Below are 17,929 nucleotides of genomic sequence, written 5' to 3'. Positions count from 1 at the left end.
CAGCAATAAATATAAACTAAAAATCGCTATCTAAAATTCAATAATTTTAGGTATTCAGAATATTTGGCTTTGTTATCACAAATTTTCTTTTTTTAAGTAAGGAAGAATGCTTTAATAAGTTACACAAAAATACCACAGAGAACTAATTAAAATGTAAATTATATTTTTCCAGACTTAAATCAAAACTGCAGTGTAAACTGTCACATAGAACTGCTCTAAAGAAAAGAATACAATGTAAAAATAAAATATGCTGCAAATTAAATTTCACTATTGGAACAAACATGGCAATGATGAGTCTGACAATTGTTTCTCTTCTTAAATTCTAGCATGCAATATTGAGAGGTGAAAATTGCTAAAAAAAAAAAAAAAAATTAAATAAGGAAACTAAATAAAATTTTGAAAAAATCCTTTCAAGGTGAACTTGAACCGACCTTTATATTGTGGAGAGTTTCACATCTGTTTTTCAGGCCATGCTGCTGGAATATTTATTTTAGATAGTTTCAACTGGAAAATATGACCACAGGTGGCGGTGTAGGCCTACATTAAAATGTGGTGTTCACTTCGAGAGCACAACAGGTCTCTCGGCCATTACTCCATGAGTTAAGCCGCAGGACATAAGTGTAGTCATTAGTCATTAGTAAAGTAACATTCAACATTTTTCAATTTTTTTTTCCCAGTAATGAACTGTTCTGAAGTTTGGGGTATTCGAGAATTGTTTTTGTGATGTAGATTTTCATTACTGTGGAATGGTGTGCACTTTTTAATAAAAGAAAAATAATTCTACAGGCTTCAATGTAATCATTTAATTTCTGGAAGAATGTCACTCTAAATCAACACCACCAAATTGCTGTGTACAATCTGGACTATTAAGGGGCCCGCCTCGTCAGGGGTGTGTGTGTTAGTGAGGCGGGATGATAAGTGCGACGCTCGCTGGTGCTTCTAGCACGGTGTCTCCTCTGGACTGGCGCGCAGTCTTCTCGTCATGCGTATGAGCGGTGACCGTAACATTATATGGCCGATAAATGAAGATAAAGGTGTAATGCAAGTACCTTAAGTGCTTTTAAGAATCTCTACTGGTTGTTTAACGCCAAAAAATTACTCTAAAAAAATGTGTTTTAGCAATTTTAACTCTTCTAAAAATACATTTTAAAAACTTCATCAGAAATCAAAAGTACTTATCACCCTCAGCAAACTCTTAAATGCTTTTCGTAAGCAGACCCCACTGGGATATCTTGAGTAGTTTTGAAATCGCGTTGTTTTTCCTGAAGCTCTGCTCACCGTGTGTGTGCCCGGGTAGGCGGAGCCCTTAAGTGTTTTAAATACTCAAGTTAAAAATTATCTTTAAATATGTTTCATGAACTATACACAGTGTCAGATCTCTTAGCCAGTGGTTCCACATGTTACAAATTAAAAAAAAAAAATTTTTAATACCCTTCTACCTAATTATTTCCATCCCTAATTGCAGTGCACTGCAAGTTGCCATTTAGCATCCATCCATACTATCATTTTATCACTTTGCAAATCATGCTAAAAAGGAATTATTGTTTTAACAATCATAACATCAATACGCACCATCTAGGCCAATGATCCTACGAAACATAACTGAATGTAATGGCTTCAACAAAGCAAACAACTAACAACTCCATCTATACCTTGAACACAAACAAGTTGGCTGTTATCACGGTTGCATATCACATGATTAGCAGTTTTTCTCATGAAAAAACCGTATTCAGCCTTAACCCTTTAACCGCTATGATCGAGTTAACTCGATCTGCTTTAACATGCACACCAATGTGATGATCGAGATAACTCGGACACGATCATTGTGATGCTGCATCAACTGTAGATTAACATGTAACATGATTTCGTTTCTTTTATCGGTGGAGCCGTATACGTAAAGCTAAAAGCTAATCATATACTTCTCGATTCCACAATTATAATTTTAAATATAATTTAAAATCCACATTTTTTACCAACCGTAAGCATGCAGCTAGCCTGCGCGCTAAAATCGTTCCTCGTGCGGCTGTCTGGTCAACGTGAAAAAGTATACACTAGTGCTATCTGTAGGTGTCTCTTGGAAAGAATTTGTCTGTTCACTTTTTTACTAATAGAGGGCACTAAAAGTAACATTGGCTGCATTCCGCCAGCTGAGCGGGAAAATTATTGTGACTAGTAGTGACAGATAAACTGTAGTGGCGACAGTACATCATGGCAACAAAAAGACGTGCGGATATTTTGCAGCCTAATGAAGTTATAAATTACTTCAATGAGTTAGGATCAGATCTTTCAAGTTTGGAAAGTGAAGTAAGCGAGTTTGAAGGTGAAACAAGGAATAGTGATAACGAAAGAGTAGAAAATGTAAATTCATGTGTAAAGAAAGTCAAAACTTCTTACTTGTGACATAATTAAAAAAGTTATAACAACAAAATAAAAAAAAAAAAACTGATGACATATTATTAGTACACACGTATAATAAAAAATAGTACTCACTTCGGAGCGCTGTAAAACCTTAGCTATTGACTTAATGAAAAAATGATGCGAATAAAAGTTGTTCCCCAAAAAACGATCTACAAAAATGGTCAGATATCATTTTTTCGTAAAATGATAAAAAAAAAGTTATATCGAAAAATATAAATTTTTTTCTCGAATTTCTGAAGATTTTCGCTTATAACTTATTTATTTATAGTTCTACGACAAAAAGTTACTGGACCAAAGTTGTAGATAATTTAATTTGCAACAAAAAATGTTAACAAATATTTTTTATCAAACAAATAGTTTGAGAGATATATCATAAAAACCATTTCAACCCCTATTTTCAAGATGGCGGCCGTGGGACAAGGGTGGCGACCCCACAAACTTGGTTTTAGCTTTACACTGACCCCCCCTACACATCAAAAAAATAAAATTGCGTCCTCTAAAAAACGCAACCCCAAATGTAACTTTTCAATGGACTAACAAGCAACAACGAAATCAATGTTTTTGTTGCTGTGACAATGTTGATGGTAAGAAACAAACATCTTTCAATTACAGAATATTGGTCAACAGATTCACTGATGCATGCTCCAATATTTTCACAAATAATGTCAAGAGACAGATATTTGTTATTGTTGAGCATGCTTCATTTCTCTGATAACGAACAGCCTTCAGAAAATGACAAACTAAAAAAAATATAAGGCCTGTGGTTGATCTATTGAAGAAATGTTTTGCTGAAAATTTCGAACCGTTTCAAAACTTATGCATTGATGAAAGCCTTGTGTTGTTCAAGGGCCGCTTGTCATTCAAGCAGTACATAAAAACAAAACGCCATCGTTTTGGTATAAAAATTTTTGTTTTGTATGATGTTGAAACTGGTAACATTCTGGATTTCATTATTTACTGTGGAGCTCAAACAAATGTAATTGATCCACAGAATTTTAGCATATCGGGAGCTATTGTAAATGAACACATGTCGCCATATCTCAATAAAGGCCACTCACTCTTTGTTGACAATTGGTACACAAATCCGCTATTATTTGATTTTTTGCATGCAAAGAAAACAAATGCATGCGGCACTGTACGTAAAAATAGAAAAGGAATGCCAGATCTGTCCAAAAAACTGTCCAAGGGGGAAACTGTAGCCAAACACACAGACAAAATGACAGCACTAAAGTGGCATGACAGGCGTGATGTCTACATGCTTACAACAATGCATGATGACAGTATGGCAGCAACTGGAAAAGTTCATCACAAGACAGGCAAACAAATTGTAAAGCCGTCTTGTGTGAATGATTACAACATGAATATGGGAGCAGTGGATAAAATTGATATGTTACTCAGTTCATTAGCATGTGTGAAAAAAACTGTGAAGTGGTACAAGAAAGTTTTTTTTCATTTAGTCGACATGATTCTCCTTAATGCACATGCTTTGTAAATGACAAAAACGGGAAAACATGTTCAATTAGCTGATTTTCAGTTGCGTGTGGTACAGCAATTGTTGGAAAAATATCAAGAGACAAAAACATCTCCACAGAGCCACAGACTACCTTCCAGTTCTGACACACCTTTGCACCTCACACAGAGACATTTTCCATCCCTTGTTCCAGCTACAGAGAAGAAGAAAAATCCTACGAGGCACTGTCATGTCTGCAGCAAAACTAAAAGAAAAGACAAGAAGAGACGAGAATCTCGTTACATGTGTGATTTGTGCGGAGTGGCACTTTGTTTAGTGCCATGTTTCAGTGATTATCACACTGTGAAAATCTATTGATTTGTAAAAACAAATAAATTTTAGTATAGTGAAAATAAAGGGCAAACTTGTTTTAAGAAGAGAATATTAAAAAACAGAACAGAAATATAGCAACTGACTAATGTAATTTAAATTTTTTTTAATTTGTGTTATTTTCACATTTTTGCTTTAAATACTCCAGCACTGAGGGGTTTGCAAAACCATCCAAGTATATAGCAGTTAAGAGGCCGTGTCAGTAAATGTTTATTTCCAATATTCTGCTCTAGAAGTTCTCTCTTTTAACAGTGAGATTTAGTGGCTTTTTCAACCGAAGGAACTGTAGCCGCAGCGCGTGATAAAGCTACTATACCCTTATCACAGGATTAGTGGGAAGGTTGACAGCTCGAGTTTACTCGACGAAAAATGTATCTGGTTCCTCGACAATCTGAGAGGATGACAATCTGACCGGCGGCTCACTAGGAAATTGCAGATGCAGGGATTCAGAATCAAGAAACCTCACTTTAACAAATGTAGTATGAGTCGTATCTAAAACTAAAACTAAAAATTTTAATACTTTAAACGTATCGGAATACAATTAATCTTCAAACATGTGGTAATTATTCTTTATCTGGATGTAATAGTCCGTGAAAAATAATGTTAGTTGACATTAAAAAGTCAACGAAATTCATCATGTAACGTTTTAAAAGGATAATAACATAAATGCATATGCTTAGATATTGCATATGCATCACACACAATCTAAATACAATCTCACTTAAGTCAGACTACCTAATTTTTTACAATGCACCATCATACAGTTTAACAGAGGTAGGTGAACCTCTTATCGACGTTGTTTCAAAGAATTTAAATTTACAAATATTACTATTTATCTTAATACGATATGTAGCCTACCTTTATGAATACGAACATACAAAAAAAATATTGAATTTATCACATTACACAAGACTAAAACACTAACAAAACTTAATTTTATACATTGCTGTAGCATATTAGAAGACGAAATAACTCACAAGACTAACATTAAGAGGGCTGCATTACAAATTTACTTTACAGAGAAGAAAATATCCTTTCAGGATATTTCATTACCTCATTGATTACATAATACTGTCGTTGATGTGATCGTAGATATAAAGTATTTAAAAAATATATTCCATTATGTTTATGTAAATATTTTGAAAACGTTATTGCTTAAAGATGCTCATTATTTAAATAATAACGAATCTTTTACTTTTATGTACTGAACAAACAAAATACTTATAAGTTAATAAGAATAAGCTTAGTTGAGTAACATCTTCAATTTGTATTGAATTCAATGTACATATCGAAAATCATGTACAATGAATGCAACAGATTGAATTCAATAAATATTTGATCTTGTGAAACGGCCATAATATTGATGTAGATTAGGGACCGGAAAAATTCGCGGTTTCGACGGCCTTCAGGATAGACTGCACATTCCCCTGTACACTCGGGCAAATAACGGCAGTTCATTTGCTGCTGACTTGTTAGTCGTCTCAGCTTGTTTGTCTGTGATTCGATCCTTCTTTGGTTGGTGTTTTATAATTGGTTGAGATTCGTCCAGATGAACAGTAAGCCAATAGCAAAATCATCTAAAAGGTATATGTATTTGACTTCTAGCCTATCGCCGAATGAATCCGCGAATTTTTCCGGTCTCTATTAATTATAGATGCTCACATGCATCGTGAGAGTCCGTATAAAGCCTATTACAATTCTATAAGTATACATTAAAATGCTTTTAAAATATACATGTGTAATATAATTAAAACTTGTTTAAGTAAGATCATCACAAAAAAAATGAAAATCCTTCAACAGTAAGTGATGTTTTATAAGATTTTAACAAAACACATCTTACAATAAGAGAATACTAATCATACCACATAATTCAACACAAAATATACATTCCAGTAGGCACTACGTAAAAACAACTTCTATTTTTATGCTGATTACTCTGCATTGTTTAATATATATATCATTATTTCTAACTTTTAATATTCTCTACACATTAACTGAAATTACTTATTTACAGAGTCTTAGCTAATGTTGGTCTGTACCACATACAGTTCGTACGATATCTCTACGCAAAACACATACAGTTCATTATTAGTAATATCAATTATATTTCATGAACATAATGAAATTAGTATAGGCCCTAGGTTGTTCACTGTTAATTGAGTACTTCTGAAGTATTTTCATTGTGAGTTAACATACATACCAAATGCCATTCTTCCAGTAAAGTTACAAAGAAGACAACAAGATAATATAAATATGTATGTAGTACCATATTTTAAACTCCTATTAAATGAATAATAACTCAATCTCTATTCTGGACTATTAAGTAATAATTTTTATTACTGTTATTTATAACTTAAATAAAATGACAACTAACAAATTAGTAAAAAATAGAATTACGTGCGATATAGTGTGACATTTGTACTTGGACGGCAAACGAATATAATAAAATGTCTATGACAATGTTAACTTTACTCATTATTATGGAAAGAAACAAAATGGGCAGATAAGCATATTCTACGCTGACATTTAAAAATGCTCAATTCAAAATGAACATTCCCTAGCAAGAAAATTTATTTTATATCACCACAAAAAATCAAACTGCGGCGTCATTTTCCCGATGACAAACAAAAAATTTGTATGGTCGCGAATAATACATTCGTATAGCGTCACATCAGCGGAATATTCCCTTGGCATAAATGTGTGAAGTCTGTGGCACTTATGGAGAAGTAAACCTTCGCTCGAACACAAAAACAAATGAACGAACAGCTTTTTTTTTTTTTGATAAGATGTGCAATCGGAGACCCCTGGGGTGGTTGAAGAGTGTCAGGTCCGTCGCCAGACCAGATAGTAAAAGCTCAGGGGCTGAGGATAGAAAAGGCATATCTCCAAATTATTAAGTATAAATGTTGTCATGTAATTGTTAAAGACTTGATTACACCCAGGTTTATAAACCCATCATGATCATGAAGACACTGATCGGAAGGTAATGTGCAATACATTTCAATGGCGTTTTCAGTTTTTGCTAAATAATTATAAATATAAGCAAAATTTCAATGTATCTGGACAAATCAAAATATTGATAATATTATTTTCATCACAGAAATAATATATGATATGATAACTAAATTTGAAAAAAGCGGTTATGTTAAATGTATTGTATACTTTCAGTAGGCAAAATTTCCGGCCCCTACCTCTTATAGACTTTGAGAAAAACTGCCTTTTAAAATAACATTGATATAGATAGGAGCGCAAATTTGTGACACGGCCTCTTAAAGGGTTAAGATGCTTTTTTTTCTTCTAGGTTCTATTCATATGTAAACCAAAAGGATTGTGCCCTGATTATTACAAACTACCAGATTTATTGTTGGAAAAAGAAAAAAAAAACAAGAAATATCCTTATTGCTAACCAAAATTATAATCAAAATAATAAAAACATATTGGGTAGGTGATAACAAAAATCAAAAGGTTGTTAAGAACCCAGCAGAGGAGAAATGAACAATGTCTGATGATATGTGAGGTGCATCTTTAAACTGAAACTGTTGGTCCAAAGTTCACGCAACACCCCTTCCCCTCGTCTTCCTAAGAGAGCAACACTGCTTCTCTGCACTCTCACAACTACTCACAGGACGCCACGGACTGCACGTCTGCTTCCATGCCTCACATCTTGCACCAAGGTGATGTACTAGTCACTATGGTAGGTCAGAAATAATGATTTACCATCATGCACACACTATTCTGTGGCAGAAACATGTGCACTGAGTTAATATAAAATGATTACACAAAATATTCCGTGGTGAAGACGGGGAACAAACAACACGTGTACCAGGACCGCATGAGAGTTATTTGTGGATAAAAGAAAAATACTTATAACTTAAGAATGAAGCAGGAATACTTGTTACCAGGACCTGTTTATAAAATGAGAACATCAGTCCTTCCACTGCACAATGTACGAGGGTTGTCTGAAAAGTTTCAGACCTCAACATGAAGATGGCAGCACTCGTCAACGAAAATTGGGGAATGTGTTTAGTCATGTTATGGAATATACTGTCTGAAATTTCAGCCATTTTGGACGTGAAATGATATTTAACCATTGTTTTCATGAGTCGTTTCACATATTTTAGTGAAAATGAAAAAAATGTGTATCGAAGTGTCATTAAATATTTGTTTTTGAAAGGCAATACGCCTGCGCTAATTGAAGACGAGTTGGATGGTGTGCTCGGCAACTCTGCGTCATCATTTACCACAGGGATATTTCGGGCAGCTCAATAAAAGCATGGCCACACTAGCTCGAGTGACGATGAACGTCTGCGACACCAAAAACTGCGAAGGGAGAATCAGCTCCAAAAAATGCAAAGACTGTTCCTTTGGCCGGAGAAAAAACAGAGATACCGTTTTCTAGGCTAATCATGGAATTGTCTTAATAAATTATTTTGGAAAAATAATAACATAACTATGCATCATTACTTGACAAGCTGAAGGCTGAATTTGCAGAAAAATGTCACATTTGCAGACACTAAAATATTTGTTTCACCAGAACAATGCACCAGCTCACACCTCAGCGGTTGCCATTGTGAAAATCTACGAACTGCGGTTTGAACTGCTTGACCACCCTCCTAACTCACCAGATCTAAACCCAATTGACATTTTTTTTTGTTCCCTAAGCTAAAAGTTACACTCAGAGGACAGACATTTTTGTCGAATAAGGAGGCCATCGCTTTCATAAACAACAATTAAGCAGAGACTCACGCAAACAATTGTTAAAAAACAAATTCTCGTTCAAAATGGCGTAAATTTCAGACAGTATATTCCCAGACATGACTAAACACATTCCCCAATTTTCGTTGACAAGTGCTGCCATCTTCATGTTGAGGTCTGAAACATTTCAGACAACCCTCGCACCTCATCGTGCGTGCAGGCTGCTGCCACTTACTTCTGGCATCACAGACGATGGGGAGCGTCTGGTCCATGGCACGGCTGCTGGCGCGGCGCGGCGTGAAGCTGATGTCAGGGCCGTTCACCTGGCACGTGGCTGCAACAAGCACGGCAAACTTAACTGCAGCCTCATCACGTATATTTAAATATTTCAATTTATAACATGTCCTCCACAGTTTTTGAAACTTTTTTGGTACGGTACAAAGGAAGGTATAGACCCTACAGGCGTGCAAGTGCAGTAAGTGCAGGCAGGCACACCTGCAAGGAGAGGACTAAAACAGGTGGGCAATACCAGCAGATAGCCAAATGACACTAGCAGGCACTTCCAGCAGATAGCCAACTGACACTAGCAGGCAATACCAGCAGATAACCAAATGACACTAGCAGGCACTACCAGCAGATAGCCAACTGACACTAGCAGGCAATACCAGCAGATAGCCAAATGACACTAGCAGGCACTACCAGCAGATAGCCAACTGACACTAGCAGGCACTACCAGCAGATAGCCAACTGTCACTAGCAGGCACTACCAGCAGATAGCCAACTGACACTAGCAGGCACTACCAGCAGATAGCCAACTGTCACTAGCAGGCACTACCAGCAGATAGCCAACTGACACTAGCAGGCACTACCAGCAGATAGCCAACTGTCACTAGCAGGCACTACCAGCAGATAGCCAACTGTCACTAGCAGGCACTACCAGCAGATAGCCAACTGTCACTAGCAGGCACTACCAGCAGATAGCCAACTGACACTAGCAGGCACTACCAGCAGATAGCCAAATGACACTAGCAGGCACTACCAGCAGATAGCCAACTGACACTAGCAGGCACTACCAGCAGATAGCCAACTGTCACTAGCAGGCACTACCAGCAGATAGCCAACTGACACTAGCAGGCACTACCAGCAGATAGCCAACTGACACTAGCAGGCACTACCAGCAGATAGCCAACTGACACTGGCAGGCACTACCAGCAGATAGCCAACTGACACTGGCTGGCACTACCAGCAGATAGCCAACTGACACTAGCAGGCACAACCAGCAGATAGCCAACTGACACTAGCAGGCACTACCAGCAGATAGCCAACTGACACTAGCAGGCACTACCAGCAGATAGCCAACTGACACTAGCAGGCACTACCAGCAGATAGCCAACTGACACTGGCAGGCACTACCAGCAGATAGCCAACTGACACTGGCAGGCACTACCAGCAGATAGCCAACTGTCACTAGCAGGCACTACCAGCAGATAGCCAACTGACACTAGCAGGCACTACCAGCAGATAGCCAACTGACACTAGCAGGCACTACCAGCATATAGCCAAATGACACTAGCAGGCACTACCAGCAGATAGCCAACTGACACTAGCCGGCACTACCAGCAGATAGCCAACTGACACTAGCAGGCACTACCAGCAGATAGCCAACTGACACTAGCAGGCACTACCAGCAGATAGCCAACTGACACTAGCAGGCACTACCAGCAGATAGTCGACTGACACTAGCAGGCACTACCAGCAGATAGCCAACTGACACTAGCAGGCACTACCAGCAGATAGCCAACTGGCACTACCAGCAGATAGCCAACTGGCACTACCAGCAGATAGCCAACTGACACTAGCAGGCACTACCAGCAGATAGCCAACTGTCACTAGCAGGCACTACCAGCAGATAGCCAACTGTCACTAGCAGGCACTACCAGCAGATAGCCAACTGTCACTAGCAGGCACTACCAGCAGATAGCCAACTGACACTAGCAGGCACTACCAGCAGATAGCCAAATGACACTAGCAGGCACTACCAGCAGATAGCCAACTGACACTAGCAGGCACTACCAGCAGATAGCCAACTGTCACTAGCAGGCACTACCAGCAGATAGCCAACTGACACTAGCAGGCACTACCAGCAGATAGCCAACTGACACTAGCAGGCACTACCAGCAGATAGCCAACTGACACTGGCAGGCACTACCAGCAGATAGCCAACTGACACTGGCAGGCACTACCAGCAGATAGCCAACTGACACTAGCAGGCACAACCAGCAGATAGCCAACTGACACTAGCAGGCACTACCAGCAGATAGCCAACTGACACTAGCAGGCACTACCAGCAGATAACCAACTGACACTAGCAGGCACTACCAGCAGATAGCCAACTGACACTGGCAGGCACTACCAGCAGATAGCCAACTGACACTGGCAGGCACTACCAGCAGATAGCCAACTGTCACTAGCAGGCACTACCAGCAGATAGCCAACTGACACTAGCAGGCACTACCAGCAGATAGCCAACTGACACTAGCAGGCACTACCAGCATATAGCCAAATGACACTAGCAGGCACTACCAGCAGATAGCCAACTGACACTAGCCGGCACTACCAGCAGATAGCCAACTGACACTAGCAGGCACTACCAGCAGATAGCCAACTGACACTAGCAGGCACTACCAGCAGATAGCCAACTGACACTAGCAGGCACTACCAGCAGATAGTCGACTGACACTAGCAGGCACTACCAGCAGATAGCCAACTGACACTAGCAGGCACTACCAGCAGATAGCCAACTGGCACTACCAGCAGATAGCCAACTGGCACTACCAGCAGATAGCCAACTGACACTAGCAGGCACTACCAGCAGATAGCCAACTGACACTGGCAGGCACTACCAGCAGATAGCCAACTGACACTAGCAGGCACTACCAGCAGATAGCCAACTGAAACTGGCAGGCACTACCAGCAGATAGCCAACTGTCACTAGCAGGCACTACCAGCAGATAGCCAACTGACACTAGCAGGCACTACCAGCAGATAGCCAACTGACACTAGCAGGCACTACCAGCAGATAGCCAACTGACACTAGCAGGCACTACCAGCAGATAGCCAACTGACACTAGCAGGCACTACCAGCAGATAGCCAACTGACACTAGCAGGCACTACCAGCAGATAGCCAACGGACACTAGCAGGCACTACCAGCAGATAGCCAACGGACACTAGCAGGCACTACCAGCATATAGCCAAATGACACTAGCAGGCACTACCAGCATATAGCCAACTGACACTAGCAGGCACTACCAGCAGATAGCCAACTGACACTAGCAGGCACTACCAGCAGATAGCCAACTGACACTAGCAGGCACTACCAGCAGATAGCCAACTGACACTAGCAGGCACTACCAGCAGATAGCCAACTGTCACTAGCAGGCACTACCAGCAGATAGCCAACTGACACTAGCAGGCACTAGCAGCAGATAGCCAACTGACACTAGCAGGCACTACCAGCAGATAGCCAAATGACACTAGCAGGCACTACCAGCAGATAGCCAACTGACACTAGCAGGCACTACCAGCAGATAGCCAACTGTCACTAGCAGGCACTACCAGCAGATAGCCAACTGACACTAGCAGGCACTACCAGCAGATAGCCAACTGACACTAGCAGGCACTACCAGCAGATAGCCAACTGACACTAGCAGGCACTACCAGCAGATAGCCAACTGTCACTAGCAGGCACTACCAGCAGATAGCCAATTGTCACTAGCAGGCACTACCAGCAGATAGCCAACTGACACTAGCAGGCACTACCAGCAGATAGCCAACTGACACTAGCAGGCACTACCAGCAGATAGCCAACTGACACTAGCAGGCACTACCAGCAGATAGCCAACTGACACTAGCAGGCACTACCAGCAGATGGCCAACTGACACTAGCAGGCACTACCAGCAGATGGCCAACTGACACTAGCAGGCACTACCAGCAGATAGCCAACTGACACTAGCAGGCACTACCAGCAGATAGCCAACTGACACTGGCAGGCACTACCAGCAGATAGCCAACTGACACTGGCAGGCACTACCAGCAGATAGCCAACTGACACTGGCAGGCACTACCAGCAGATAGCCAACTGACACTAGCAGGCACTACCAGCAGATAGCCAACTGTCACTAGCAGGCACTACCAGCAGATAGCCAACTGACACTAGCAGGCACTACCAGCAGATAGTCAACTGACACTAGCAGGCACTACCAGCAGATAGCCAACTGACACTAGCAGGCACTACCAGCAGATAGCCAACTGTCACTAGCAGGCACTACCAGCAGATAGCCAACTGACACTAGCAGGCACTACCAGCAGATAGCCAACTGTCACTAGCAGGCACTACCAGCAGATAGCCAACTGTCACTAGCAGGCACTACCAGCAGATAGCCAACTGACACTAGCAGGCACTACCAGCAGATAGCCAACTGACACTAGCAGGCACTACCAGCAGATAGCCAACTGTCACTAGCAGGCACTACCAGCAGATAGCCGACTGACACTAGCAGGCACTACCAGCAGATAGCCGACTGTCACTAGCAGGCACTACCAGCAGAAAGCCGACTGACACTAGCAGGCACTACCAGCAGATAGCCAACTGACACTAGCAGGCACTACCAGCATATAGCCAAATGACACTAGCAGGCACTACCAGCAGATAGCCAACTGACACTAGCAGGCACTACCAGCAGATAGCCAACTGACACTAGCAGGCACTACCAGCAGATAGCCAACTGACACTAGCAGGCACTACCAGCAGATAGCCGACTGACACTAGCAGGCACTACCAGCAGATAGTCGACTGACACTAGCAGGCACTACCAGCAGATAGCCAACTGACACTAGCAGGCACTACCAGCAGATAGCCAACTGGCACTACCAGCAGATAGCCAACTGGCACTACCAGCAGATAGCCAACTGACACTAGCAGGCACTACCAGCAGATAGCCAACTGACACTGGCAGGCACTACCAGCAGATAGCCAACTGACACTAGCAGGCACTACCAGCAGATAGCCAACTGACACTGGCAGGCACTACCAGCAGATAGCCAACTGTCACTAGCAGGCACTACCAGCAGATAGCCAACTGACACTAGCAGGCACTACCAGCAGATAGCCAACTGACACTAGCAGGCACTACCAGCATATAGCCAAATGACACTAGCAGGCACTACCAGCAGATAGCCAACTGACACTAGCAGGCACTACCAGCAGATAGCCAACTGACACTAGCAGGCACTACCAGCAGATAGCCAACTGACACTAGCAGGCACTACCAGCAGATAGCCAACTGTCACTAGCAGGCACTACCAGCAGATAGCCAACTGACACTAGCAGGCACTACCAGCAGATAGCCAACTGACACTAGCAGGCACTACCAGCAGATAGCCAACTGACACTAGCAGGCACTACCAGCAGATAGCCAACTGACACTAGCAGGCACTACCAGCAGATAGCCAACTGACACTAGCAGGCACTACCAGCAGATAGCCAACTGACACTAGCAGGCACTACCAGCAGATAGCCAACTGTCACTAGCAGGCACTACCAGCAGATAGCCAACTGACACTAGCAGGCACTACCAGCAGATAGCCAACTGACACTAACAGGCACTACCAGCCGATAGCCAACTGTCATTAGCAGGCACTACCAGCAGATAGCCAACTGACACTAGCAGGCACTACCAGCAGATAGCCAACTGACACTAGCAGGCACTACCAGTAGATAGCCAACTGACACTAGCAGGCACTACCAGCAGATAGCCAACTGACACTAGCAGGCACTACCAGCAGATAGCCAACTGACACTAGCAGGCACTACCAGCAGATAGCCAACTGACACTAGCAGGCACTACCAGCAGATAGCCAACTGACACTGGCAGGCACTACCAGCAGATAGCCAACTGACACTGGCAGGCACTACCAGCAGATAGCCAACTGACACTGGCAGGCACTACCAGCAGATAGCCAACTGACACTAGCAGGCACTACCAGCAGATAGCCAACTGTCACTAGCAGGCACTACCAGCAGATAGCCAACTGACACTAGCAGGCACTACCAGCAGATAGTCAACTGACACTAGCAGGCACTACCAGCAGATAGCCAACTGTCACTAGCAGGCACTACCAGCAGATAGCCAACTGACACTAGCAGGCACTACCAGCAGATAGCCAACTGTCACTAGCAGGCACTACCAGCAGATAGCCAACTGTCACTAGCAGGCACTACCAGCAGATAGCCAACTGACACTAGCAGGCACTACCAGCAGATAGCCAACTGTCACTAGCAGGCACTACCAGCAGATAGCCAACTGACACTAGCAGGCACTACCAGCAGATAGCCAACTGACACTAGCAGGCACTACCAGCAGATAGCCGACTGTCACTAGCAGGCACTACCAGCAGATAGCCGACTGACACTAGCAGGCACTACCAGCAGATAGCCGACTGTCACTAGCAGGCACTACCAGCAGAAAGCCAACTGTCACTAGCAGGCACTACCAGCAGATAGTCAACTGACACTAGCAGGCACTACCAGCAGATAGCCAACTGACACTGGCAGGCACTACCAGCAGATAGCCAACTGACACTGGCAGGCACTACCAGCAGATAGCCAACTGACACTGGCAGGCACTACCAGCAGATAGCCAACTGACACTGGCAGGCACTACCAGCAGATAGCCAACTGACACTGGCAGGCACTACCAGCAGATAGCCAACTGTCACTGGCAGGCACTACCAGCAGATAGCCAACTGACACTAGCAGGCACTACCAGCAGATAGCCAACTGACACTGGCAGGCACTACCAGCAGATAGCCAACTGTCACTGGCAGGCACTACCAGCAGATAGCCAACTGACACTGGCAGGCACTACCAGCAGATAGCCGACTGACACTGGCAGGCACTACCAGCAGATAGCCGACTGACACTAGCAGGCACTACCAGCAGATAGTCGACTGACACTAGCAGGCACTACCAGCAGATAGCCAACTGACACTAGCAGGCACTACCAGCAGACAGCCAACTGACACTAGCAGGCACTACCAGCAGATAGCCAACTGACACTAGCAGGCACTACCAGCAGATAGCCAACTGACACTAGCAGGCACTACCAGCATATAGCCAACTGACACTAGCAGGCACTACCAGCAGATAGCCAAATGACACTAGCAGGCACTACCAGCAGATAGCCTGCTAGTGTCAGTTGGCTATCTGCTTTTAGTGCCTGCTAGTGTCAGTTGGTTATCTGCTGGTAGTGCCTGCTAGTGTCATTTGGCTATCTGCTGGTAGTGCCTGCTAGTGTCAGTTAATTTATTCAAATCGTTTTCTTTCCATCCTCGGTGCCTCTCTCGGTCGGTGAGGCTGTTTTAATTAGTAGTTTTATACTCTCCGGAGTTTTTAGCCACCCGTGTTATAAGTAAAGACTTGAGGCGACCACGTGTGTGGTCCGCCCCCTCAACTAAACCGATTCGTGCCTCGGGCGTTTTCTAACAGTATCAAGTAAGGCTGGTATGAGTACGTGTAACGTGAGTAAATAAAACCAACTTGAGTCACGTGTCTTTGTGTTCGGGGGGCCACGTGGGACCTTAACCAGTCAGCGGCGTGTGGGACGCCCTAAGAGCCCACTGCAGTTAAGTAGAAGCGTGCCCGACGCTGAGAGCGGGCTCGGTTAGGAACTGGTGCCGGACTAAATATCAGAAGGGTTAATATCTCGCCTCACACGGGCCACATAACGCCCTGAGCACAAGTATGGAGCCGGGTCCACATGCCCACTCACGTGGTGGCGCCCACTATTTCCACCAGTAATTCGAACCTTAACACCGGTACGCCCTCAGTAGTAAGCTCTCAGAAATGAAAAATACTGGAATTGAATCAAAGGTGACTTTCACCAACTCATATACACTAGAAATAAACTTTGCTAAGCAATTTGAAATTAAAATAGGACCCTCTGAAACAATCCCATTGACATTTAAAGATGAATTTTGTTGATAACCGTTCTTCATTAATTTTATATATTGCCAAAACTTTCTTGGGGTTTTATTTAAATTATTGTTTATCTTACATGACTGAATTTGTCTCTTTCTCTTTTGATGAGTTTTTTTAACCCTTTGTCAGCAATGGGAAAAATTTGTGTAGTATTGCATATTGTTAGTTATTTTAAATAATTTATGAAAGTATTTTTTTTTATTTCAATGTTTGAATAAGGCGCTTTAGAGAAAGAGTGGAGGAATTTTGAACATCAGGCAGTCGACAATGGTATAAAAGTATTTAAATTATCACATAAACACTTTGTTAATTCACCAACCAAGAAGTTCACGTCAAATGTCTTATAGAAAACTAGGATCATTTATTGCATTTAAATGTTTAAATTTATTTCAAAGGATACAAAACATTTTTTTATTACTGCTTAAAAAAATTTTTATAAACCTAAATTATCACAATTTTTATAATTCCTATAGGTGAAGGGGTCCTTATTTGAGGTTGAATAAATTTGAATATTGAGAGTAGAATGCAACACATCTTCTATAAATAAAGAATCTTCTCCTTTTGAGCCCACACATTCAGGTAGATTAGTGAAACACACGTCAAGTAGACAATGGCACTATATACTGTGTATACTGGCACTGGAATGTTCTGGGAGTTTCTCATACGTTCAGTGCTGTCAATCTTTTTTTTTTTTTCTGTGGTAGTGCTGTAGTTTTAATGTGATTGGGTGATTCATTTTAATTAATTTTAATGATAAAAGTAAACAATAAATCACAAAATGGGTAAAAACAATTTTCTCTAACATGGCGACGACAAACGGTTTAGAGCTTTAGTTTTTCTTACTCTCTCTACTTTATTCGTTAGAATAGTTTCGCGGCTATTGCTTGGCGGACATAGACAAATAACACTCACAGTTTGTATGTCTGTAACTTTGT

The 17,929-nt window shown here is 42.0% G+C and overlaps 1 protein-coding gene across 4 annotated transcripts in view; it reads right to left on the bottom strand.

Moving 5' to 3' along the window:
• Window positions 1-17,929, bottom strand: part of LOC134542674 (SUN domain-containing protein 2-like) — a 116,193-nt gene that overhangs the window by 65,263 nt on the left and 33,001 nt on the right. For all 4 annotated transcript variants that reach the window (XM_063387113.1, XM_063387115.1, XM_063387112.1 and 1 more), the window contains one exon: window positions 9,189-9,287. In XM_063387113.1, coding sequence (XP_063243183.1) covers window positions 9,189-9,287 — 99 coding nt within the window. The remainder of the gene's footprint in view (window positions 1-9,188; window positions 9,288-17,929) is intronic.

This window comes from Bacillus rossius, assembly GCF_032445375.1.
Source record: "Bacillus rossius redtenbacheri isolate Brsri chromosome 9 unlocalized genomic scaffold, Brsri_v3 Brsri_v3_scf9_1, whole genome shotgun sequence".
Taxonomy (NCBI): Eukaryota; Metazoa; Arthropoda; class Insecta; order Phasmatodea; family Bacillidae; genus Bacillus; species Bacillus rossius.
The sequence above is the reverse complement of the archived record's forward strand: the minus strand, read 5'-3'. Positions and strand labels throughout refer to the sequence as shown.